Source organism: Phaseolus vulgaris, chromosome 11 (genome assembly GCF_051622355.1).
Source record: "Phaseolus vulgaris cultivar YP4 chromosome 11, ASM5162235v1, whole genome shotgun sequence".
Taxonomy (NCBI): domain Eukaryota; kingdom Viridiplantae; phylum Streptophyta; class Magnoliopsida; order Fabales; family Fabaceae; genus Phaseolus; species Phaseolus vulgaris.
This window is the reverse complement of record NC_143508.1, coordinates 52,851,403-52,876,419: the sequence shown is the minus strand read 5'-3', so window position 1 is coordinate 52,876,419 and position 25,017 is coordinate 52,851,403. Positions and strand designations below refer to the sequence as shown.

General features: G+C 30.2%; 3 protein-coding genes and 1 pseudogene across 3 annotated transcripts; 1 reads left to right on the top strand and 3 right to left on the bottom strand.

Moving 5' to 3' along the window:
- Nucleotides 1-2,402: 2,402 nt before the first annotated feature.
- Nucleotides 2,403-3,808, bottom strand: LOC137810445 (aspartic proteinase CDR1). The gene has a single exon (XM_068611694.2). The coding sequence runs from the start codon at nt 3,757-3,759 to the stop codon at nt 2,464-2,466; it is 1,296 nt and encodes a 431-aa protein (XP_068467795.2). The 5' UTR covers nt 3,760-3,808; the 3' UTR covers nt 2,403-2,463.
- A 1,561-nt stretch (nt 3,809-5,369) lies between these two features.
- LOC137826507 (aspartic proteinase CDR1) lies at nt 5,370-6,693 on the bottom strand. The gene has a single exon (XM_068632493.2). It carries the CDS (start codon nt 6,634-6,636, stop codon nt 5,410-5,412), a length of 1,227 nt encoding a protein of 408 aa, XP_068488594.2. The 5' UTR covers nt 6,637-6,693; the 3' UTR covers nt 5,370-5,409.
- Nucleotides 6,694-9,937: 3,244 nt separating this feature from the next.
- On the bottom strand, nt 9,938-11,281 carry LOC150023402 (aspartic proteinase CDR1 pseudogene; annotated as a pseudogene).
- Nucleotides 11,282-14,406: 3,125 nt separating this feature from the next.
- Nucleotides 14,407-21,396, top strand: LOC137826643 (uncharacterized). The gene is made up of 8 exons (XM_090297836.1): nt 14,407-14,606; nt 14,749-14,813; nt 16,279-16,940; nt 17,030-17,255; nt 17,339-17,775; nt 18,128-18,265; nt 18,433-18,520; nt 21,149-21,396. The coding sequence occupies exons 1-8, from the start codon at nt 14,407-14,409 to the stop codon at nt 21,394-21,396; spliced, it is 2,064 nt and encodes a 687-aa protein (XP_090153962.1).
- Nucleotides 21,397-25,017: the final 3,621 nt, after the last annotated feature.

Below are 25,017 nucleotides of genomic sequence, written 5' to 3'. Positions count from 1 at the left end.
TTATAATTATTACACTTTAAAGACAATTACTTCATAAAAATCAATTTTAGATAGAACAATAATCAGTGATTTCATACAAAGTGGTAGGAGTGAGAATGCGGGCTGGTCCGTCCCGTATTTGGTATGCAAAAACTGAATCGGGTTGACCCACATAAGAAATATTTATTAAAAGAAAAAAATTTAAATAAAAATTTTGAATTTTTTTTATTTAGATGCATTAGGTAAATGATTTCATAATAATTTTTTTATGAAACATGCGTTGTAAGATGTTATTAAAAATTTCAGAATGTAAAATATGAGACTACATTGAAGAAAATATGGGGGTGTAAAAAAAAAAATTATACACTTTAAAGTTATGCGGGCCAACCTGCGCTGCCTCGCACTTAGCCTGCGCGGGCTGCGGGTTATGCTGGATGGGCCTAAGTGGGCCAACGGGTTGAAATAAGCAACCCGCCCCGCATTTTTTTCAGCGGGCCGCGGGCCGTGCACCGGCCCACCCTACTTTGCCACCCTTAATACAAAGTAATTCTAGATAAAAAAATAATAAATAATTAATATTTAAAATAGTTTTTAAATTTTTAAACAAATTTCTAAATTGATATTAATTAACTAATTGATATCTAATTAATTAATTTTAGACTTTAAATAATTAGTTGGTAAAATCTTAGTAGCTAATTAGATAATTTAAAAACTCTATTAGATACCAATAATTTTGTAGTCTCTAAACTATCATCTAATTTGGTGACTAGTTCCTTTTAATCTTTAAAATTAATCTTTATTTAGTGATTTTTTAATAATATTATTATTAATTAATGATTTTATTAATAAACTGACAGGTACACTGAATTCAGATCGATAAAAAAAAAATCTTTATCCATTATAACTCACAAATTTATGATCAAATTAGGATTATTATTTATTCTTAAGAAGAGTATTAATAATATTAATAATAATATTAATAGTACTAGTAAAGTTATTACTAATATTAATAATTTTTTTAATAATATAATTAATATTATCAATAAAAAATACTAATAACATTGATAATAAATGTAGTATTAATAACAATATTAATAATATTAATTATAATATTAGTTATAATAAAAAATATTAATAATATTATTAATGTTGTAATTAATATTATTAATAAATTAACAATAATATTACTTATAATTTTAATAATATTAATATTTATTATTATTAATAAATTAATAATAGTATTAATAATAATAATATTAATATGATAGATGAAACTTGAGGTGTGAATCAAATTGGAATTTTTTTTTTACTATGATGAGGTTATTTTATTTTGTTTTTTACTAAAATGCGGTTCATTTAAAAAAAATTACAAATTTAGGCAAGTCGTGCCAATTCGACACAATTTCATATGTACAAATCATTCCAATTTGACACGACTTATGCCTTGTCGAAGTCGTGCCAACTTGGCATGACTTTTGCCACGTCATATATATATATTTAAAATTTTATTGTTTATATATTGGGTAGTAAGTTATGTAATGTTAAAAATTAATTTAATACATAATTTTCTAAGAGTGTTAGTTTTAAGGAACAAAAAATTGGATAATCATGTATGCATCATGTCCGGCACCATTAAATATCAAAATATCAAAAAATTTGCATACATGAGACATTAAATATCAAAATATACTTTTTGGCTAGTGGAAAACCATGTCCGGCGGCAATGTCCTCAGGAGTTTATGGCTCAAAGTTTGAATAAGCTGATTATCCAAACATGATCCATACATTTCTAGGTATATTTTTTTGATGAAAAATTTCAAAAAAGAATGTGATTAAGTAACACTCTTAGAAAATTATGTATAAAATTAATTTTTAACATTACATAACTTAGTACCCAATATATAAACAATTAATTTAAAAAAAAATTAAAATATGACGTGGCAGAAGTCGTGCCAACTTGGCACGACTTCAGTATGACATGGCAGAAGTCGTGACAAGTTGGCACGACTTCAGTATGACACGACATTGGCACGACTTCAATATGACGTGATAGAGTCGTGTCTAATTGAGACGATTTGTGCATATTAAGTCGTGCCGAATTGACAGGACTTGCCTAAATTTGTAACTTTTTTTAAACGGACTCCGTTTTGATAAAAAGAAAAAAAATAACCCCATTATGGTCAAAATTCCCAAATTGGCATTTCATGTCTTCACATGACAAAATAGAGAAAATTATGTAATCTTGTTTCCATTAATTTTATAACATACCCATTCTGAGTTCCAATGAATAATGTGCTTCCACATTGTTACTCAAGGAATATTTTTCAGGTAGGAATATATATATACATATATATATACATATATATATATATATATATATATATATATATATAAAATAAACCATAAAAAAATGAACAAGTATATTGTGCTGGACTGAAAATATTTATTGACCCATATATTAGAAAAAAAACAGAGAAGAATGAATCACTGCAGAGTGCAATCTGTTTTTCTAAAGGACACTGTGTTCTTCTGAAGATCATAACCAACCAAAATGTTTTGCTGAGCCAAGTTCCCCAAAACAGGACCATTTTGACTTGGCACGAAAGCCAAACACACAACGTTGTAACCAACCTGAACAAAGGTGTTGACAGCATCTAAAGGAACATCTGCACCAGAAAAGTGTGCTGTGATCACTGGTGTATCTAGTTTATCAACTAAACCTTCGTAACAGAGGTTCAAAACTTTATTTGGATCCCGCGAACGTACCATTCTAACTGACTTTGCAACAGCTGCTTCCAACTTCGAGTAAACATCATTCGGCAACACACTTAGGATTGTTCCCGAGTCAATCGCCATGTTTCCACTTCCACCCACAGCGCTTCCATACTGTATTCTCTTGCCTCCCACACTCAATGCTTCTAGACGTAGGTAGTACAATGGATCTCCATTTCTTGAAAACAGAGGTGTTGAAACAGTTCCTGCCCCAGAAACCACCGCAGCATCTCCAAAATTGAGTTTGCTAGTTGAGTTAGACTTTGAAAGTGCTGGCACCAAACAATAAGAAAACTTTCCTCCTATTGAAGGACCCAATTGGTTGATAAGGGAACCAGGTCCACGTGCCAGGCCAACTATGCCAGAATTTGCCCTTAAGGAACCAATGGTGTTGTAACGACCACACCCTATTAGAGTTCCAGGGAATTTGATTTCATTGCCATTGGTGGAGCTTAAAGAGAGAGTTTCCTCACTCAGTTCTCCCTGTGAGAGTGTGCCATCCATGTAGTTTATGTAATACTCACAGTGCTTGTCAGGGACATGGGAGCAAAAGGTACCTGACACAGATTTGCATGTGTTGGAGGCGCAGGGGAAGGTTCTGTAGGTGGTGGATTTTGAGGAATCGAAGAGAGGAGTGGGTTGTGGGAAACATTTTTTGCATGGTTGGCATTGCAGCCAAATGAGGTTAGTGCCAGTGGAAAGAAATCCGTAGGCATTGAATGGTGGGGTTCCGACTGAATACTTCACAAGATATTCACCCTGATCTGGTACTACAGTGGTTTTTGGTGTGTTTGGAGGGACACGAGATTGGTTGAAATGGTTGACACAGTTTAGGGAACGACGCATGGCATTGGCGACCCTTTGGAATGGAGTTTCTGTGGAGCTATAGAATGGTGATTTTGATGAGTCACGGTGGATTATCTCCACACTGAACCCACCATTGAGAGCTTCTGAAAAAGACAGAGTGCAAAGACAGAGTAAAACGAAAACCAGAGACATTGTTTTCATGACTAAGATGAATAAACAATGTCTCAAAGTATTCAAATATGCAACACGAGCACATTCGTAAAACCTTTTATAGGATTATGGAGATGCATCACTGAGAGTGTTTTGAACTGTGTTTGAGGTCAAACATTAAAATATTAAAATTTTAGGTGGTGGGGTTCTTCTTTAAATTTTAAGTGGTTCTGAGAGGATAAGAAGATGAAATTTTTGTTATTTTTGCTTTGTAAGAGGTTCGAACATATCTTAAAGTGAACATATTTATTATATATTTTATTGTTGATAAAAAGAAAATTAAAATTTTAGGTAAAAAACCAAATTTGCTTCAAATTTTCCATTTTTCATGATGCACAATTCACTAAAATATATGAATGCAATAAATAAATATACTGTTTGAGTTAATGTACTAATCAAAATTGACCTGTACTCCTAAAATATATGAATGGAATAAATGAGTATACTAATTGAGTTAATGTTCTAATGAAATTTGACTTGTAATCCTATATATATATATTTCTAAATAAGAAAGTATCAATTACTTGAGTTAATGTTTTACAAGTGTCTCTCCATTCTCCGAAAATAATAAATATAAAAATAATGTAAAAGTTATTCTACACAAATAAAGAGTTTGAGTTAAGTTTTATTTATGATTAACTCAAATCCAACTCAACACTCAACACTATAAGAAAATCATGAAATAAAAATAATTTTAAAGACAAAAAATAATTAGTTGTTATAATGACTAAATTAAAGATAATTTTAAAGACTAAAATAAATTTTGATTTATAAATTAGTTTCTATTATTGTTAAATAGTCTCTAAATTGATATCTAATTAACAACTAAGTATCAAGGTTTTAACTACCAAGTATTTAGATTATAAATTTGGTAGCAAAAACCTTGATAGCTAATTATATATCAATTTAGAAACCATTTTAACTCTAATAGAAACTAATTTAGAAAACAAAAGTTTTTTTTAGTTTCTAAAATGGTTTCTAATTTAATCACTACCATAACTAATTATTTTTTATCTCTAAAATTGATTTCTATTTCATGATTTTCTTGTAGGGAAACTCAATCCAAACTAATTCACTGTTATATAAATAAGTATATAAGTGAATTTTAGTATGAGTGACGAAGACCAATTCTTACACATGAACAAATTATAAATTATGATATACTTTTTTTAGGTCTTGAAATAGTTTGGAATTTTTTTTTATGACTTGTCTTATAACTTCGAGGCTTGAATTCATTTTTATAAAGGATTGTGTTATTTTTTAATTAGTTTTTTTTTTCAAGCAAAGAATGAATGGATATTAAAATGAGCACTTGATAGGTGTTCCAAATTTTGCCTAGATGCCTAGCATGTGCACTAGAAGATTGTCAATCATATCTGGTTCTCTTATTATTACTTCTTTCCCTTCCAATATTTGCAGTTTTTTAATTAGGTTCTTGAAAATTATAATCCTACTTCCACATAGAGTTTACCGTAAAAAAATATTAGATCTTATTCAACCTAATCCACAAGCACTCCAAGTGGAAGGAAGGAATGAGAAAGAACAAGAAAGTGATAATGGTTTGGTTGAAAAGAGAAGAGAATAATGTGCTAGACAAAAGTTTGTATTCATTGAAAGACTTATTAAAACAAACAACAATAATCAATCATTGTTTTGTGCAATGCAATCCACAAGCTTAAAGGACACTGTTTTCTTCTCAAGATCATAGCCAACCAAAACGTTTTGCTGAGCCAAGTTCCCAAAGATAGGAGTACTTAGAGTTGGCACAAATGCCAAGCACACAACACCATCAGCCACTTTCATAAAGGTGCTGGAACCATGCAAAAGCACATCTGCACCAGTAAAATGTGCTGTCATCACTGGCACATCTAGTTTATCAGATTTAGCAGCTTTGTAACAAAGGCTCAACACGTGGTTTGGATCCTTAGCAGGCTGCAACTTCACTTCCTTTGCAACAGCTGATTCCAACTTTGAGTAAGCATCATTTGGTAGAAAAGTGACTGTTGTACCTGAGTCAATCACAATATTTCCCTTTCCACCAGCTCTAGCTGAAGTGCTTCCAACCTCTATTCTCTTGCTTCCCACACTAATTGCTTCTAAGTACAGGTAGTAAAATTCCTCAGGCTCTCGTGAATAAAACGGGGTTGAGACGGTTCCACTTCCAGAAACCACAGCAGCATTTCCAAAGTTGAGTTTGCTAGAGATACTAGGTGGTGAGAGTATTGGCACCAAGCAATAAGAAAACTTTCCACCTATTGATGGACCCATTTGATTTGCTAGAGACACTGGTGAATTTCCCAGTGCAACTATGCCAGAACCTCCTAGTTCAAAGGCAAGATGATTGTTCTGAGCACATCCTATTACAGTACTAGGAATTTTGAAAGGAGAGCCATTTGTGGAGTTTAAGGTAATGGTCTCTAAACTAAGATCTCCCTCTGAGTATGACCCATCACCATAGCTGATAGAATATTGACAACTGCTGGTGGTGGGTTTAGGGCAGGTACCTTGTACAAAACGGCATGGCTTAGCATTGCAACTGATGTTTTTGTATGTTTTGGATTTTGAAGGATCAAAGATAGGAGTGGTTTGCTTGAAACATGTTTGACATGGTTCGCATTGCAGCCAAGTAATGTCACTACCAGTATCAACAATTCCATAGACTTGGATTGGTGGGGTTCCAATTTCATAACTCATTAGATATTCTCCTTTAGCTGAGGTTACTGGTGCCTGAGGTGTGTTTGCAGACACTGAAGATTTGTTGAAATGGTTCGCACGGATAATGGAACGACTTAGGGCATTGGAAATTCTTTGGAACTGAGTTTCTGTGGAGTTATAGAATGGTGATTTTGGTGAGTCACGGTGGATCATCTCCACACTGAATCCACCATTCAGAGCTTCTAAAGAATAGAGTCTGCAAAAACACAGTAAAAGGAGAACAAGAGATGAATAGTGACATTATGTTCATCACTGACATGAATCAAATTGAATAAGTAATGTCTCAATCTTTTATCATACATTCCTAATGATTTTTTATAAGACTCTGGAGATGTATGAAAGGGATGAATGGGGTTCGATTTTAAGTTAGAAAATTTAAATTTAAGGAAAGTTTAGGATAAAACATCGAATTGGAACTTTTGAATCAATTAGAAGTTTAATTTCAATTAATTATGTTAGAAATACTATTTAGGGCAAACTAATGATGGGAATTACACATTTCTCAGTTTTAAATTAAATTTATTGATTTTTTCCCTATCAACCTAACAGCTTAGTTTTGTTCAGTGATCATAGTTTAACTTAAAAGATAAAAGAGTAAACTGAAATAAAACATATTGTTTGACTTTTGGCTGTAATTAATGATTTATTAGGTATTTATTAATTTTGATCCATATTTATTTTAGTTTTTTATTAATGTAATTGATTAATAGTAATGATATTCTATTGTCAATTAATATTTTAATTTTTTAGATATATTGAAAAAAAGTTGACTAATGAAGTGTTTTTAATGTGCTTCTCACATTATAGGAAAATAAATATTTAATGTAGACTGAAAATTAACGTTAAGTAATTAATAACATTAAATTTGTGGTGGATATTCTTATACATTCAAAATATGGACCCTAGTAGTCTTACTTTTGGAGGTGATTACATGTAAGGTCAACTGTTTCTGTATATGGGTTGGGATACCCCTGAAAGTATCCCTTTTATTTTATTTATTCATTGTGATAAAAAAAAAAAATATAAGGTTAACTAAATAATTTTATATATACATATACATTATAAAAGAATTATTAAATAAAATTAAAGTCAGAAATAAAAAATAATTAATATATATTAATTAAATTAGATACATTGTTAATACTATAATTAATATAATTAGTTATTACTATTCCTATTAATAATATTATTAATATTATAATTTTTATTATTAGTATTATTAATATAAATAATATTAATGTTATATGATTAATATTACCATTATTATTAATAATATATCAATAATGACAGTAATAATAATATTATTATTATTATTAATATTGTTAATATTACTGTTAATATAATTAATACTATTAATTATTACTATTAATATTATTAAAATTACTAATAAAGATAGTAATGTTATTACTGTTATAGTTATTATTAATACTATAAATATTATTGTTAGTATTATTAATATTATTATCAATATTATTAATATTAATAATATCATTATCAATAATGATATTATTATTAATATTAATATTAATAATATAAGATTATTAATTATTATTATTAAAATTTTATTAATATTATAGTATTATTATTAATAATATTATTTTCCTAATAATAATAACAATTATCGTAATAAAAATAATCTTTATAAGGTTAAATTAATAATAATTTGATAAAAAAAATTGTGTAATGGTTAAAGGGTTATACATGTACTCCAGCAACAAAATGATAATAGTAATAATTAGATTAAGATTAAGAATAAGAATAATAAAATATTAATATCTGTAGGTATCTTTATTTACGTCCAATTTACCCCCCACAGTGTTATCAGTATGTAATCTGTTGGTAACATTATTTTACCCACAAATTTTCTCTATTATCTCCATATTTTACTGTAGTAATTGCAAATTTGTCATAATAGTGAGGAAAGTGTTGAACACTTATTTTTGAACTATAAAATTGTTATTAATTTCAGGACCTGTTGTAGGGTATTTTTAATTGTAGTATTTAATTCCAATCTTTAGCAATATTAAGGAAGATTGCAATTCACAGGTTTTAGAAGATGAGGGAAGTAGTTGTACTGAATGTCATATATGTTATATGGAAGATGAACACTTGTAAGCATGGTAACCAAATTAACTTCAATTATATTTCCACAATGATTATTAATTAGCAGTTGTGGCTTAGCAGTTTTGGAATATATCGTCTTCATAGAGAAAAAATAAAGAAAAATATTGTGTTATGTGCTTTCACATTGTTAATAAAGAAATATTTTAAGGTTTAGGGGTTGGGATTTGACTCAAATAGGCCAAACGACCATCTTTGATCTGCTGAAGAAACAAGGCTCAACAAAATGAAACACAGCATTGCAAGTAAAAACAACACTCTATTGAGTGATTTTATATCTTTAGTCAAACATAGATAAGCAACTTTTTGCTATGCCTTCTTTAACCTGCAAAAGACAACAAGACTCCACATGAACATGAGAGTATCATTAGTAGCACCAACCCCATATTGTAACCAAACAAACAAGACTAATACAAAAAAACGTGCAACAAGAGGTGAATACATACCCTGGTTTGACTACCACACCCTATACCTCCCAACCCAGGTGAAATCTTATCTTTCTTCCCAATGTAATTCACTAACAATTCTATTAGGGGTCCTATTCAAACCATCAGCTTCCCAAATTATCTTTTCTTTATGATGGATTTCATGCATTCCATAGGCTCCATGCACCACTGGACATAAGAAAATTCGACTAAGCTTTCTTTACTACATAGTCATGACCACGCCTTAATTGAACCAAAGAAAAGCCAAAGAAAAGATTCGAGAGCTATCCACTCTGCAATTCGTTTGTGTTGCCCAGTCTAGTTTAAACTGCAAAAAAAAAAGGACTTTAGCATCCCAATGATACATTGTTTTCTCACCTACCCATTTACAACACAAACACCATACCCTCTAAGCTACTTTGCATTTGAAGAAAACATGACTCCTTGGTTCATCTTCTTTCCCACACATAACACACAAGATGCTATCCAAAACTATCCCTCTTTTTCTCCAAATTAACTCTTGTTGGAAGTCCTAAAACTCTCCATACAGTTGCATAAGGTAAAACTTTGATGTTCCAAAGAACTTGTACATTGACCTAAAATCCCTTTTCATCTATCCTTAAACACCTATATGCCGAACTAACCGTACAAGATTTTTTGTCCACCTTCCATACTCAGTAATCCTCATCATCTTTTAACAAATCCATAAATTCATAAAGCGAAACATTGTGGTTATGACTCAGATGAATAAAAGTGAGTAAATATATAATCTCTCAAATTATTAAAATATATTCGTACTAATCAAATTTGACTTATATTCGTGATAATGGTATAATTTGGTTGAAAAGAAAAGGGAATATTGTGCTAGACAAAAGTTTAACTAAGATTTATTCATTGAAAGACCTAGTAATAAAATATACAACAAATCAATCACTGCTTTGTGCAATCCGCAGGCTTAAAGGACACTGTGTTCTTCTGAAGATCATAACCAACCAACATGTTTTGCTGAGCCAAGTTCCCAAAGACAGCTCTACCATGAGATTTCAGGAATCCCAAGCAGATTATACGATCCGCCACTTCAATAAAGGTGTTGGAATCATATAAAACGACATCTCCACCAGTAAAATGTGCTGTGATCACTGGCACATATGGTCTATCAAATACTCTGTAACAAAGGCTCAACGTTTCAGTTGGATCCTTAGCAGGTGTCATCTTAACATCGTTTGCAATCATTGCTTCCAACTTTGAGTAAGTAGCAGGTAGCAGAGAAATGAGCGTTGTGCCTGAGTCAATTATGATATTTCCCTTTCCACCTCTTGGTGGATACCCTCCAAGCTCTATTCTAGTGCTTCCCACACTAATTGCTTCTAGGTTTAGGTAGTAAAATGGTTCTCCAGCTCGTGAATATATGGGGGTTGAAACAGTGCCACGCCCAGAAACCACAGCAGCATTTCCAAAGTTGAGTTTGCTAGATACACTTGGTGGTGAACGTATTGGCACCAAACAGTAAGAAAACTTTCCACCTATTGATGGACCCAATTGATTCACAAAGGACATTGGTGCACGTGCTAGCCCAACTATGCTACAACCTCCATGTTGAAAGTAAAGATAATTCCTACGACCACATCCTATTCCAAAACTAGGAATTGTGACAGGTGAGCCACTGGTGGAGGCTAGGGTAAGTGTCTCAAAACTAAGATCTCCTTGTGAGTATGAGCCATCACCATATCTAATAGTATATAGACAATTGCTGGTGCGTGTAGGGCAAGAGGTACCTATTACAGAACGACATGTATCAGTGAAGCAACCGATGGTTTTGTAGGTTTTGGATTTTGAAGGATCAAAGATGGGAGAGATTTGCTTGAAACATGTTTGACATGGTTGGCATTGCATCCAAGTGAGGTCACTACCAGTATCAATGATTCCAAAGAGTTGGAGTGGTGGGGTTCCTACAGAATAACTGATTAGGTATTCTCCTTGAGCTGAGGTTACTGGTGCCTGAGGTGTGTTTGCAGACACAAAAGATTTGTTGAAATGGTTCGCACGGATAATGGAACGACTTAGGGCATTGGCAATTCTTTGGAACTGGGTTTCTGTGGAGTTATAGAATGGTGATTTTGGTGAGTCACGGTGGATCATCTCCACACTGAATCCACCATTGAGAGCTTCTGAAGAATAGAGATTGCAAAGACACAGTAAAACAAAAACAAGAGATGAATAGTGTGACATTGTTGTCATCACTGACATGAATCAAAGTGAATAAGTAATGTCTCAATCTTTATGATTCCTAATGACGTTTTTACAAGACTCTTGGAGATGCATGAATGTGAGTTTTTCTCACACAATTATTAAATAAAAATTAATATTAGAGATTAAAAATAATTAGTTGATATATTGAATATTATTTTAGATACTAAGAAAATTATTGACTTCTAAATTAGTTTTTATTATTAATAAATAGTTTTTAAATTGATATCTAATTAGCTAACAAAGTTTTAACTACCAATTATTTAGATTCTAAATTTGGTAACAAAAACTTTGATAGCTAATTAGATATCAATTTAGAAACTATTTATTAATAATAAAAACTAATTTAAAAATTAATATTTTTTTTAGTTTCTAATTTAGTTACTATAACAACTATTTATTTTTTTTTCTTATTTATTTATTTTTCTCTAAAATAAATTTTTATTTAATGATTTTCTTGTAGTGTGAGTACCGGGTTTGATTTTTTAAGTTAGGAAATTAAAGGTCAATTAAATTTAAGGAAAGTTAAGGATAAAACATATAATTGGAACTTTTAAATCAATTAGAAGTTTAATTTCAATTAATTATGAAAAAACATCTCAAATATGTTAGAAATTAAACATTTTCAGTTTTAAATTAAATTTATTGAAATTTTTCCCTATCAACCTGAGAGCAGTTTTTTTCAGTGATCATAGTTTAACTTAAAAGATAAAAGAGTAACCTAAAATAAAACATATTGTTTGACTTTTGACTATAATTAATGATTTATTAGTGTATTTATTAATTTTGATCCATATTTATTTTCAGATTTTTATTATCTAATCAATTAATAGTAATGATATTCTATTGTCAATTAATATTTTAAATTTTAGATATATTGAAAAAAGGTTGACTAATGAAGTATTTTAACGTTCTCACATTATAGGAAAATAGATATTTAATGTTGACTGAAAATTAACGTTAATTAATTAATAATATTAAATTTGTGGTGGATTTTGCTATTTATTCACACCAATTCTTTGTGTTCCCTTTTGATGGCTGATTCTATGTAACGTCAACTAAATTAATTTTATATCTATACTTATATATAAATTATATATAAAGAAATTTTTTTTATTGTAATTGTTTTTGTGTATACAAATTTATTCCTATTTTATTTTATTATTTTATTTTGAATATTCTATTTTTAAGTATTTAAATAATTAATTATTTTTATAATTAATTGAGAATTGTTTTTATTTATTTATTTTATTTTTAATACTAATGTACTGTCATTTTGTAAAAAAAAGTTATCAATTTTAAATTTTAAACGTGAGTAATTTGTCAAATGTGTGGAAGGAAGCAGTTTATTAAACTAGAACGAAACAATTGATTAGATGTAGAATATTTCTTAACGTGAAACATTTTATTTTTTCATATCTTCATCTCTCATAAAAAAAATTATAGTTTTTATCTCTTTTTATCATTTGGTTTAGTTGTTATTTCTTCTTATCATTTGATTTTTATTTTTTCTTTAAAAAAAATATGAATATGAATATGATAATGATAAAAATAAAAAATATTATTATTGTTATTCATATTAGTAATACTATAATTATTATTATAATTATTGATATTATTAAAACTATTGTTAATATAAATATAAATATAAATATTATTAATGTTATATTATTAATATTATTGTTATGATTAAAAATATACCAATAATAACAATATTATTAATAATATTATTAATATTGATAATATTACTGTTAATATAATTAGTTATTATTATTAATATTAACAATATTATTATGGTTATGAATATTATTAATACGATAATTATTATTATTAGTATTATTAATATAAATATCATTAATGTTATATGATTAATATTTCTGCAGTGGAAGATGGGTGAATCAGGAGCTGTTGGTGTGGGATAGCAAATAAGAAGAACTAAGTTGGTTTGTAGATGTTAGAATGAGTGGTTGTGTTTTGTTTATCCATCAGACACGTTTTTTAAATGACGTGTCCGTGTCAGACACATGTATTATACACAGTCGCTCATAGGACATGTATTCATAATGTGTCTAATTCAAAAACTATTTTTTGAATTTCTGACAATTCTAACACAGTTTTAACACAATTTTAAAACTAAAAAATACATTAATTTTCTAAAAACTCAAACTTATTATATAAATTTTTATTATGATTATAAAAATAAGAAACAAATCATTTTGAAATAGTCATGAGAAACATTTTTCTGCTACAAAAAATACTGAAACTCAATATATATAATTCATAATTATATAATATATAGATCTATGTCCCCGTGTCCTACATTTTAGAAATTATACGTATCTTTATGTCTGTGTCCGTGTCGTATCAGTATCCATATCAGTGTTGTCTGTGCTACATAGTAAAGAAGAGATACCATTACCATCTTGGCAACAATGAAGAAGAGAATGGTGGATAGTTAGCGGACTAAGGGTGTGTTTGGATCCAGGGGTGGTACTGTTGTCGACGACGGAAGTCACAACAGCACCCCATTTGGTTCTATGGTTTGTTGCGGGTGAGAGTGCAGCGAAAGAGAAAGTTGAGGGAATTTGGTTTCTTCTGAAAGGTGAAGAGAAAGTGTCACTGTGCAGTGGAAGTGCCAAATCATCACCACCCATTTCCAATCTTGCCCTCACTTTTTTGCTTTTTTTTTGCTGGATTCAAGAAGCACATGCCTCTGCATGCATGCCAAGTGAACAGCAAGATGCGAAGTGAACAGCAAGAGATTCCTGACTTGGTTCAGGAATCTATTGACCATCTTAAAGTTTGAGACCTCATGAATGAAGTGGGTGAGAGGTAGGTGTGTGAGGTTCCTGGTTTTTCTTTATAAACATTGCTTCTGAGTGAAACAATTCACAGATAAGCGAAGAGCAGAGCGAAGCATAGAGTGTGTAGTTGGAGAGATTCGTAAGTGATAGTGTGTGTTAGGGGCTTCATTAACGTAGAGGTTATTCATCTGAAAGTGGTGTGTTCATCTCTGGGTTCATCTGTGCCTTCATCTGGTTCATCTGTGGGTTCATCTGAGGTGAGTTCATATGTTTCATTCAACGGTTAATCGATTATGGGTCAAATATCACAGGCAAAATAATCGATTATGGTGGAATCTGCAAATTTTTCGAGGGATAATCGATTATGTATAGTGTGTAAAATGGGTGATAATCGATTATCTGTTTGGGATAATCGATTATGGTCTTTTTTAGCCTATCAGCATAATCGATTATGCTTTGATAATCGATTATGTGATGTGTGTGAAACGGGACATAATCGATTATGTGTTTGGGATAATCGATTATGGTCTTTTTTAGCCTATCAGCATAATCGATTATGCATTGATAATCGATTATCCTCTCTGTGTAGGTGATGCCATAATCGATTATGTTCTTGAATTTTTGAAATAAAATTGTTTGTTAATTTATTTGTTTTCTGGTATTTTCAGGTGTGTTGATCTTCCTATAAGGCATCCTATTGCTGTTGTTGCTGTTGTTGAGTGCTTATCTTCAGGTTTTAATTTTTTTTTTATGTAAAATTATTTTATTTAATTTGTGTTTTATATTTATGATTATGGTTTTGTAATATAATTTGTTTAGAATTTATTTTAGTTTATTATGTTAAGGCTGTTGTTGTAATATAATTTTTTTAGAGTTTAGTTTAGTTAATTATGTTAAGTTGTTACTAGATAGTTAATTAAATATGTTAAGGAGTTTAGTTAATTAAATTAATTTTTTCAGTTGATTTATTGTTTTAATTTTCGTAGATAGTTATTAATTTTTTAACATTTAAGAAAAAAATTTATTTCTATGAAATGAATTATTTAGAGAATGTATACAGAAATTTGTAAATTTTATGTTTTTATTATATTAAACATAAATTATTAATGTTATAATTAAATCAAACAAAAAAATGTTGTTGTCATTAAAGAAAAGTGAAAAATTTAAGATAAATATTGTTAATAAGAGAATAGATATTGTATAATAATAAATATACAAAGTTAATAAATATTGTATAAGAAAACTGAAATATTGTATAATAATAAATATACAAAGTTAATTTTATTTAACATTTAATTTAATTGTTTATAAGAGAATAGATAATTTTTTTAAATGTATATTTGTATTCTGTATGGTTAATTTTTTTTTAATTGGACATAAATTATTAATGTTATTAGTTGAAAAGATTAAAAAAAATGTTTTTGTAATTTTTGTTATAAGATTTAATTGTTATAAGAAAAAAATAAATGTATTTAAAATGAATATTTTTACAAGTGGAATAATGTCAAATGTGTAATTTGTAGGTTTCTTAAAAAGTAGTTAATAATCTGTAGTTAATATTATTTTAGATTGTACATAAATTATTAGAAAGATAAAAATAAATGTATTTAAAATGAATATTTGTACAAGTGGAAATAGAAATTTTTAATTTGTAGGTTTTTTAAAAAGTAATTGATATTTTAGAAGTGCTATTTTTAATTGATATTTTAATTATAAATGTAGAAAATAATTATTTATTCCAAAATGAATTGTTTATGAAACAGATTTAATTTTTTTTTTTTTTTACTGAATGGAATTAAAATTTCAAAAATATTTTGATAGGGTTTTTATTTTTGTAGATTAAACATAATTTATTAATGTTATAATAGAAAACATTATAAAAATGTTGTATTAATTAAAAAAACAGTAAAAATTTAAAGTAGAAATATCATTTTGAGGTTTTTTTTTTTATTTGTATTTGACATAAATTATTGGTGTTAGAATTAAATGTTAAAAAAAAATGTTATACTAATTTAAAAAGTAAAAAAAAGTTTATTTTAGATTGATAATAAATTATTGCAAAGAAAATTAGAAGTAGAATAGAAATTTTAGGTTTTTATTTTATTTTATTTGTTTATATTTATTTGTTGTTTGATTAAATAATGTTATTGAATGATATAGTAATTTTGATTAATTTTTTTATTAAAATTAATTAAAAGTACGTTTTAGGGTAACTGTATTGGTGTACTTTTACACCGATACGGTAACCGCGTTCGGTATGAATTCGGAAAGAAATTATGACGAGGCAGAGATGGTACACTTTGAGGAAACAGTTGCAATTTATGACGATCTTGTTGCGGCGAACATGAACTTAATTTCACAAATCGAAGAACAAATAAAAAAAAATAATGAAGGTGCATCAGTCATGATTCTTTGTATGATTGCCTTTGGATTGAAATTGTTACGCACAATGCCTACTACAAGCAACTGTATCAGTGAGTCCCAACCACAAAAAGAGCGTCGCAGACAAGAATTGATGGAGTACTTGGTTCACACTGAACAGTCTCGTCACATTATTCGCATGGGACCAGAAGCTTTCATTAAATTATGTGAACGAATACGGGGAACTGGACTTGTTAAAGATGCATATCGATCAACCGTGGAAGAACAAGTAGCGAAATTTCTTCACATTATTGGGCATAATGTGAAGAATCGAAGTGTGTCATTCTTTTTCCATCGGTCTGGAGAAACAGTTTCCCGTCACTTTCATAATGTTTTGAGTGCCATTTTAAGGTTGGAGGGGGAATTTTTAATTCAACCAAATGGAACGGTTGTAGAACCACACATCCTTAACAACAGTCGATTTTTCCCCTACTTTAAGGTTTGTTGATAAAAACATTACTTCAAATTATGTGTAATGTCTTCTTTAGGTTGTGGTTAATTAAAGTTATGAATTTTTGTTTACATTAGGATTGTTTAGGGGCCATAGATGGGAGTCATGTACGTGCTAAGGTTGCACGTGCTGATGCGCCTCGTTTTCGAGGGAGAAAAGATTGGCCAACCCAAAACATATTTGCAGCCTGTGACTTTGACATGAAGTTCACATATGTCTTAGCCGGTTGGGAAGGAACTGCCTCCGATTCAAGGATATTGAAAGATGCTTTGGTACGAGGCGATCCTTTGGTTATTCCAGAAGGTTAGTTATAGGGGATTGGGTGTGCAGAAAAATTAAAAGGTTTTAGTAATATATACTAACCCAGTTTTCCACAATCTTTGTAGGAAAATACTATCTTGGTGATGCAGGTTTTATGTTAAAACGAAATGTAATAACACCTTATCGCGGGGTGAGATACCATTTGAAAGAATATTCGCGAAGAGGACCACAAAATGCAAAAGAGTTGTTTAATCATCGACATTCATCACTTAGGAACGTAATTGAGAGAACCTTTGGGGTGCTTAAAAAACGTTTTCCAATTATAGCCAGTGGGACTGAGCCACATTATGATGTGGATACCATGACAAAAATTGTTTTAGCTTGTTGTATTCTGCATAACTTTCTACGCGGGGTCGACAATGATCAGTCTCTGCTTGAAGAAGTAGATAATGAATTGTTAGAACAAGATGTCCAACCAAACACCACCCATGCTCGTGAACATGATTACAGGATAGGGTGTGATATTAGGGATGATATAGCAAACGAAATGTGGCAAGATTATGTAAACAATTAATTTAATGAAATAATTTATTTTCTACCATTTTTCAATTGCTTGGCTTTATGACTAGGCATTGATTTCATATCTCTGCGTGGGGTTACCTTTAATTATTATTAATCTAATATTTGACTGTCTTTGTTAGTAGCTGGACATGTAATATTTGACTCTCTTTCTTACTTATTGGGTATGTAATATTTGACTGTCTGTATTAGTTATTGGACATCTAATATTTTGTTTTGTGAACTCCTACTTTCATTTGCAATGTAATATTTTGGTTTTTGTCATTGTTATATTATTGCTTTATGATATTATGTTAACTTCTGTTTAGTTATTTATTGTAGTAATTGCATTATAGATGGCATCATCATCCCACAAACGTAACAGAACCCGTAAGGGTAAATCTCCAGCAGAAGATGTTGACGTTCCTCCTCCACCAACGAGGATTCCAGAAGTTCTTGATTATTCAAGATACTTCAGTACCAGGCGTCAAATGGTGGTTTTTGAAAAGAACTTTCACGCAAGATGCCTCTCCCATATGCAAATTTGATAACGAGGATCTTGCAGGTGTATGGCTTTGACTTGTCCAATGAACAAGCAACAATGCTAGGCTGAAATCATTACTTTGGCAAAAAAAGTATGACAAAATTAAATATATTCCAGGTCAATGGCATATGGCAACTTGGTAGACCACAACATGCAAACGAAGAAGATGATGAAGAGGATGAATTGCCACCACAAGATGATGAAGGTGGTCAACCTGAGGAGGAAAACCCCACTCAAAGGGAATTGTTAAATCAGATTTTGAAGATCTCCACAAGAAGGATTCAAATGTTATTACTAGGAATGTCTTTTCTTTTTCTAATTAACATTATTATGTTCTTCATGTAATGACTTTACATTATATATTTTGACACCTACTTAATTTTCATGTTATATTCCAAATTTCTATTTTTTTTAAAATATATTTATTTTGCTATTCATAATAATGAAAATTATTATTAAAATTAATTTTATATATATTTGTATATATATAACATAACATAATTTATAAAATCATTTATAATATTAAAATTATGTAAACAAATTAACTTAAATAAAAAATAATTCTTAATTAATAAAATGTTAAATAATATAATTATACTTTAATTTTAAATTATAATTAACTAAAATATGAAATAGGATTAATCATTATTTTTTTTATATACAAGGGTAAAATTGTAATCTCACAAACTTTACTATTCAAAATAATTTATAATATTCTTACAACTATCACATCACTCACAATTTCCAATAAACTTTCCTCACACATCCACTTTAACATACCCCAATCCAAACAACCTCAACTTCACACTTCACACTTCCACTCCCACTCACCCTCAACTTTCCACTCCCCCACACCCCCTAATCCAAACACACCCTAAAAGAGTTTTCTTTTGGGTTAATGGTTTTGAAGGAGCAAATTTTCCCTGCATATTTTGCTGAAATTATGTAGCAAAAATACAAACCTTTTTCTGTTTTAGTTTTACGCAGTTTGTATAAGGGTTGAGATACCCATGAAGTGTTATTTTATTTTAATTTTATTATTTACTGATAAAAAAAATATTAATATTACTACTGATAAAAAATATTAATATTATTATTAATAATATACCAACAATGACAATAATAATAATATTATTAATATTGTTAATATAAGTATTAATATAATTAATATTATTAATTATTAATATTAATATTAATATTATTAAAATTATTATTAATATTACTAATAAAAATATTAATATTATTAATGTTATTGTTATTATTACTACTAGTGGAAACACTGACGCTGTCGTGCCTGTGTATCCGCATTTTTATTTTTTCATTTATATATTTATGTTTAATATTAAAACTCGAATAAACAATGTTATAGTTAATACACTTATATTAACAATATAAATTTATAGTATATGTATTATAAATAAAAAATGTATATTCACATTTTTTATTTTCATCATAATCATGTGTATTCATATTTATTGAAATGAAACATAAACTTATGTGTATTCATATTTTTTAAACTTTAATTTGTCTATATACATATGTTCTAAAAAGGAGAAAACACTTATTTGAAATGTTATGATTTTATAATAATGAATTTTTCTCGAGAGACCAAATAAAAATTAATATTTCAGATGTCTTTCACCTTTCCTAACATTAAAAATAAAATAAAATTATTCTTAATAAATATTTTTATTAATTAAATTATAACAATAATTAAGTAAATTTATATTACTGAAGAAGAAAACATAATTTACCTTTAAATGATCCTTTGAAATTCTGTCATTCATAATTTTTTAAGTTTATAAAAATTATAAATTTTATTTATTATTTTCTTACATGCATATTCTTATCAAAATTTTTAAAAATGAACTTATTATCATTGCTAAGTATTATAATGTTTTTTTAAACTAAATTTAGGCTGAATAAATTATGACACAGAATGCTTGAGAAACCTAACTGAACCACTGATTGGATCAAGTTGAGGAAACTATTGAGTAAATATTTGTAAGCCAAAATTATAGCTTCACTAATTGAAAGGTTGCGTTGTGACTGGAATTTACACAATTTCAAATCAACACAAATTTGGCGAAGTCTTATTCTCATATATAAAACTTCTTCTCAACAATGCCTTTATTTTCTCTTTCTCCCTATCACACAACTCTGGTTCTTCCATAGAAAACTCAACATAACAAATCTAAACAGTTTTAGATGGTAGACACACCAATGCCATTCTTTTGTTCTTGACAAAGTAATTGCTTTCGTCAAAACCTACAAAATAATCCAGGAAAAACGCAACCTTACACAAAAATATAAGACAAAACATATAATAAGAATAATTATTAATCATCGTTAAAATTAATGTCACATCTTTTGTTCTTCGTAAAGCAATTGCTTCCATCAGAACCTACAAAATAAACTAGGAAAGACGTAACCTTACACAAAATATAGGACATAAACATACCATAAAAATAATTATTAATCATCGTTAAAATTAAACACAACAAATTCAACTTCATTTCAACATAACACCATAGCATATAAACTAAGTAAAAACTAAACTAATGTTACACTACAGTTTATGCCCACTTCCAATGGCAACCCCCAATCATATTGTGAAGAAAAAGAACTAACCATACATCGTGTTACTTGCAATCTTGTGAGCCTTTTTCTAAGCCCTGATTAAGAAAATGAAACCCAAAGATTTCACGTCATTCATCGATAATTGCAAAACCGGCCTTGAAGAGTCTGGAACCGGGGTTGACCACTGCGACATCCATAGCTTTGCACTAAAACGAACTACAACATAAGAAAAACTTCGCATTTTCAATTTCAGGAGAAAGTTCCACCTCTCCCACTTTACCTTTAGCCCCTAAGGACACAACATCTTCTGTCGTCAACGAAAACATCCATACCGATGGCGACGACTTTCTCGAGCCTCTGTTGTCTAGATCAGGTTTTGGATTAGGAAAGACGCAGACATTGTCTTCGGTGAGGCAAGAGGGAGCGAAGGAGGGGCCAATAAGGAGAGACATCGCCAACCAGAACAACGATTTGAAGAAATTAGCGGAAGAAGAGAGGTAGAGTGAGGGAGATGGAAGAGAGAATAACAATGATAAAAAAAAAACAAATTGAGAAACAACCGTCCCCGTCCCCGTCCCGTGAAAACTGAAGAAGTGAAAATATATTTCATAAAACTAAATTTAAATGACACTTAAAACATAAAGTAACGTATCTCTCCACTCTCTTGTCAGTTACATGAAAACAAGTAAATAAAATTTTAAAATTAAAAAACTGCTTTATTAACTTATGAAATTATAAAATGTCCAAATAACCAAAATAAATTAATCAAATAAAATATGAAGTAAGGATAAAATTGGAAAAGAATTTAGTGAATATCTTGACTTTTTTTATTTAATAGAAAAGGAGATCACTTTAAAACAAAAATTTAAGGTACCAATCTCTCCACTCTACTGAATGATAACAAATAAAATAAAATTTTAGATAGCCTTGGTTTGCACAAAATTTATGAAAAATTCTCCTGAAAATGTTTTTTTTCCTGAAAATGTTTTTTTTTCCTGAAACTCCACGTAATAATCTCGACTGAATTTGGGACAAATGAGACAAATTCACCTAGGAAAAAAATCAAACAGTTTCACACACAAACGAGCCTTCCCTTCACTGTTGGCAGTGATGAATAAAAAATTTATAACGAATCTTGTGGGACGAATTTGAGGCTCAAATCTCTGCCAAACATCAATAGACACAATGATGAATATCTGGTAAAAAATTCAGACCAAGATACCCAAGGAGTAAGGCATAGTAAGTCCAAGACTGAGAGTGAACAAAGCTAGTTTTCCGAAAACAAAACATCCTGGCTTTTCTTACCCGTATCTTCTTTTTGTGATTTGTTTATGGATGTGCATCCTTACTTGGGTGCAAACAACATATAAAAGTACTTGTGTGAATTTTTTCAACGCAGTACGGACCCAGAATAAAATTGTAGAAAATAGGGCAAAATTTCACAAGTTTTGGTAGAGGATAGCCTTAGTTTGTACAAAATTTATGAAAAATTATCCTGAAATAGTTTTTTTTTTCCTGAAAATCCATGAAAGAATCTCGACTGAATTTGGGACAAAACGCGACAAATTTCAAGTCAAACAGATAAGTATTCACCTAGGAAAAAAATCAAACTGTTTCACACTGAAACGAGCCTTCCTTTCACTGCTGGCAAACAGAATATGAAAACACTTGTGTGAATTTTTTCAGCACAATATGGACGCAGAACAAAAATTGCAGAAAGTAGGGCGAAATTTCACAAGTTTTGGTAGAGGATAGCCTTGGTTTGAGCGAAAATTTCTGAAAAATTCTCCTGAAATTGTTTTTTCCTGAAATTCCACGTAAGAATCTCCACTGAATTTGGGACACAACGCGAAAAATTTCAGGTCAAACGGATGACTATTCACCCACGAAAAAAATCAAACAGTTTCACAAAGAAACGAACCTTCCTTTCAGCCCCGGCAGTGATCAATAAAAAATTTATTGCCAATCTTGTGGGACGAATCTGAGGATGAAATCTCAATTAAAACTCAATAGACACAGTGAAGAACGTCTGGTAAAAATTTTAGACCAAAACTGATATGATTCCACTAACAAGATGTAAATGATTCTTTGACATTTTATGGAATCAACTTGAGTTGGAGAATGAATAGGCACTTTTAATAGAATTGGATCAATGTTCTATGTTTCAAGAACTCACCAAAACTTGCACCAAACACCAAACTCACATGGAAGACCCATTTCTTGCCAATTGAACCGATTAAATTGAACAAGAAAGCAAATGCACCGATTAAAAAGCTTAAGAACTGAAATGCACTGAACAAATTAAGAAGAAATGAAGAAGAAACACTTGAATCCAGCAAAAGAGCATAAGAACCAAACACTACATGAATTTAAATTCAAAACACCGAATAGAAAGATCCTAGACATGTTTTTGAATCCGAATGAAATTGGAAATGAAATGTAAAGATGGAGAAGAAAGGAACTTATGAGAATGGAGAGCTTGGTTGATGATCACGCCACTTGAAGTGTGAAGGCTCCAAGATAAGTGAGCAAATGCCGCCACTTGAGAGAACCAAGGCACTCAAGATAAGACAAGGTAGAGGAGAAGACAATGTTTTCACACAATTCTCTCTCAATTTGAGTAGAGTTTCTCTATATCCAATTTCCAATCTGAATTTTACAAGAGCCCACACCTCTATTTATAGTGTGAGGGTGCTGAAAAATAGGTGGGAAAATTCAAATGAAACTCATTTGAAATTCCCACCAAAAACAAGTCACATGGGAGGTGTGACCTTTTTCTACTATGACACCTCCTAAAAACTACACCTACACCTACTCTCCTAAAGTCACATGGATAATGTGACTTTATTTTACAAATTCATACTCCTTTATTTAATATCCACACCTCCTACAACTATACAAGAGTAATTCAAATGATGCTCTTTTATTTAATGCTTGGCCTTGCCCCTCATGGGATGGACTTGGGCTTTTAAGGCTTTGGCCTTCTTGGGCTTGGGCTTTGGGCTTTGGGCTTAGGCCTTATCTTTTGAAAAGACTAATAAGAAGAACTTTAAATGATTTGGCCCTTGTCCATTCTTCCTATTAACAACATCTTTTTGATTCTCATCAAAAACACTCAAGGAGTAAGGCGTAGTTAGTCCCAGACCTAGAGTGAACAAAACTGGTTCTCCAAAAATAAAACGTGGCTTTTCTTCCCTGTATCTTCTTTTTTTGATTTGTTTATGGACGTGCCTCCTTACCTGGGTGCAAGCAACATATGAAAGTACTTGTGTGAATTTTATCAGCGCAATACGGGCGCAAAACAAAAATAGAAGAAAGTAGGGCGAAATTTAACAAGTTTTTGTAGAGGATAGCCTTGGTTTGCGCGAAAATTTCTAAAAAATTATCCTGAAATAGTTTTTCTTGAAATTCCACGTAAGAATCTCCACTAAATTTGGGACAAAACGCGACAAATTTCAGGTCAAACGGAAGACTATTCACCTAAAAACAAAATCAAACAGTTTCACACACAAACAAACCTTCCTTTCAGTCTTGACAGTGATCAATAAAAAAATTATTTCCAATCTTGTGGGACGAATCTGGTAAAAAATAGATAGAGTGACGATCGTCTGGTAAAAAATTCAAACCAAAACACACAAGGAGTAAAGCGTAGTGAGTCCCAGACCGAGAGTGAACAAAACTTGTTTTTAGAAAACAAAACGTCCTGACTTTTCTTCCCCGCATCTTCTTTTTGTGATTTGTTTATGGACGTGTCTCCTTACCTGGGTCCAAACAACATATGAAAGTACTTTTGTGATTTTTTTCGACGCAGTACGGACGCAGAACAAAAATTGCAGAGAGTAAGGCGAAATTTCACAAGTTTTGGTAGAGGGCCTTGGTTTGCACAAAATTTCCTAAAAATTCTCCCGAAATTTTTTTTCCTGAATATCCACCTAAGAATCTCCAATGAATTTGGGACAAAACGCGACAAATTTCAGGTCAAACGAATGAATATTCAACCACGAAAAAAATCAAACAGTTTTACACACAAACAAACCTTCCCTTCAGCCCTGGCAGTGATCAATAAAAAATTTATTGCCAATCTTGTGGGATGAATCTGGGCCTCAAATCTCATCCAAAACT

Bases quoted from the DNA above. Each gene is read 5' to 3' on its own strand.
- LOC137810445 (XM_068611694.2), bottom strand. From the start codon at position 3,759: ATGAAAACAATGTCTCTGGTTTTCGTTTTACTCTGTCTTTGCACTCTG.
- LOC137826507 (XM_068632493.2), bottom strand. From the start codon at position 6,636: ATGATCCACCGTGACTCACCAAAATCACCATTCTATAACTCCACAGAA.
- LOC137826643 (XM_090297836.1), top strand. From the start codon at position 14,407: ATGGTGGAATCTGCAAATTTTTCGAGGGATAATCGATTATGTATAGTG. The intron at 14,814-16,278 runs GTTTTAATTTTT...ATTAATTAAAAG, and splicing joins TGTTGAGTGCTTATCTTCAG to TACGTTTTAGGGTAACTGTA. The intron at 16,941-17,029 runs GTTTGTTGATAA...TGTTTACATTAG, and splicing joins GATTTTTCCCCTACTTTAAG to GATTGTTTAGGGGCCATAGA.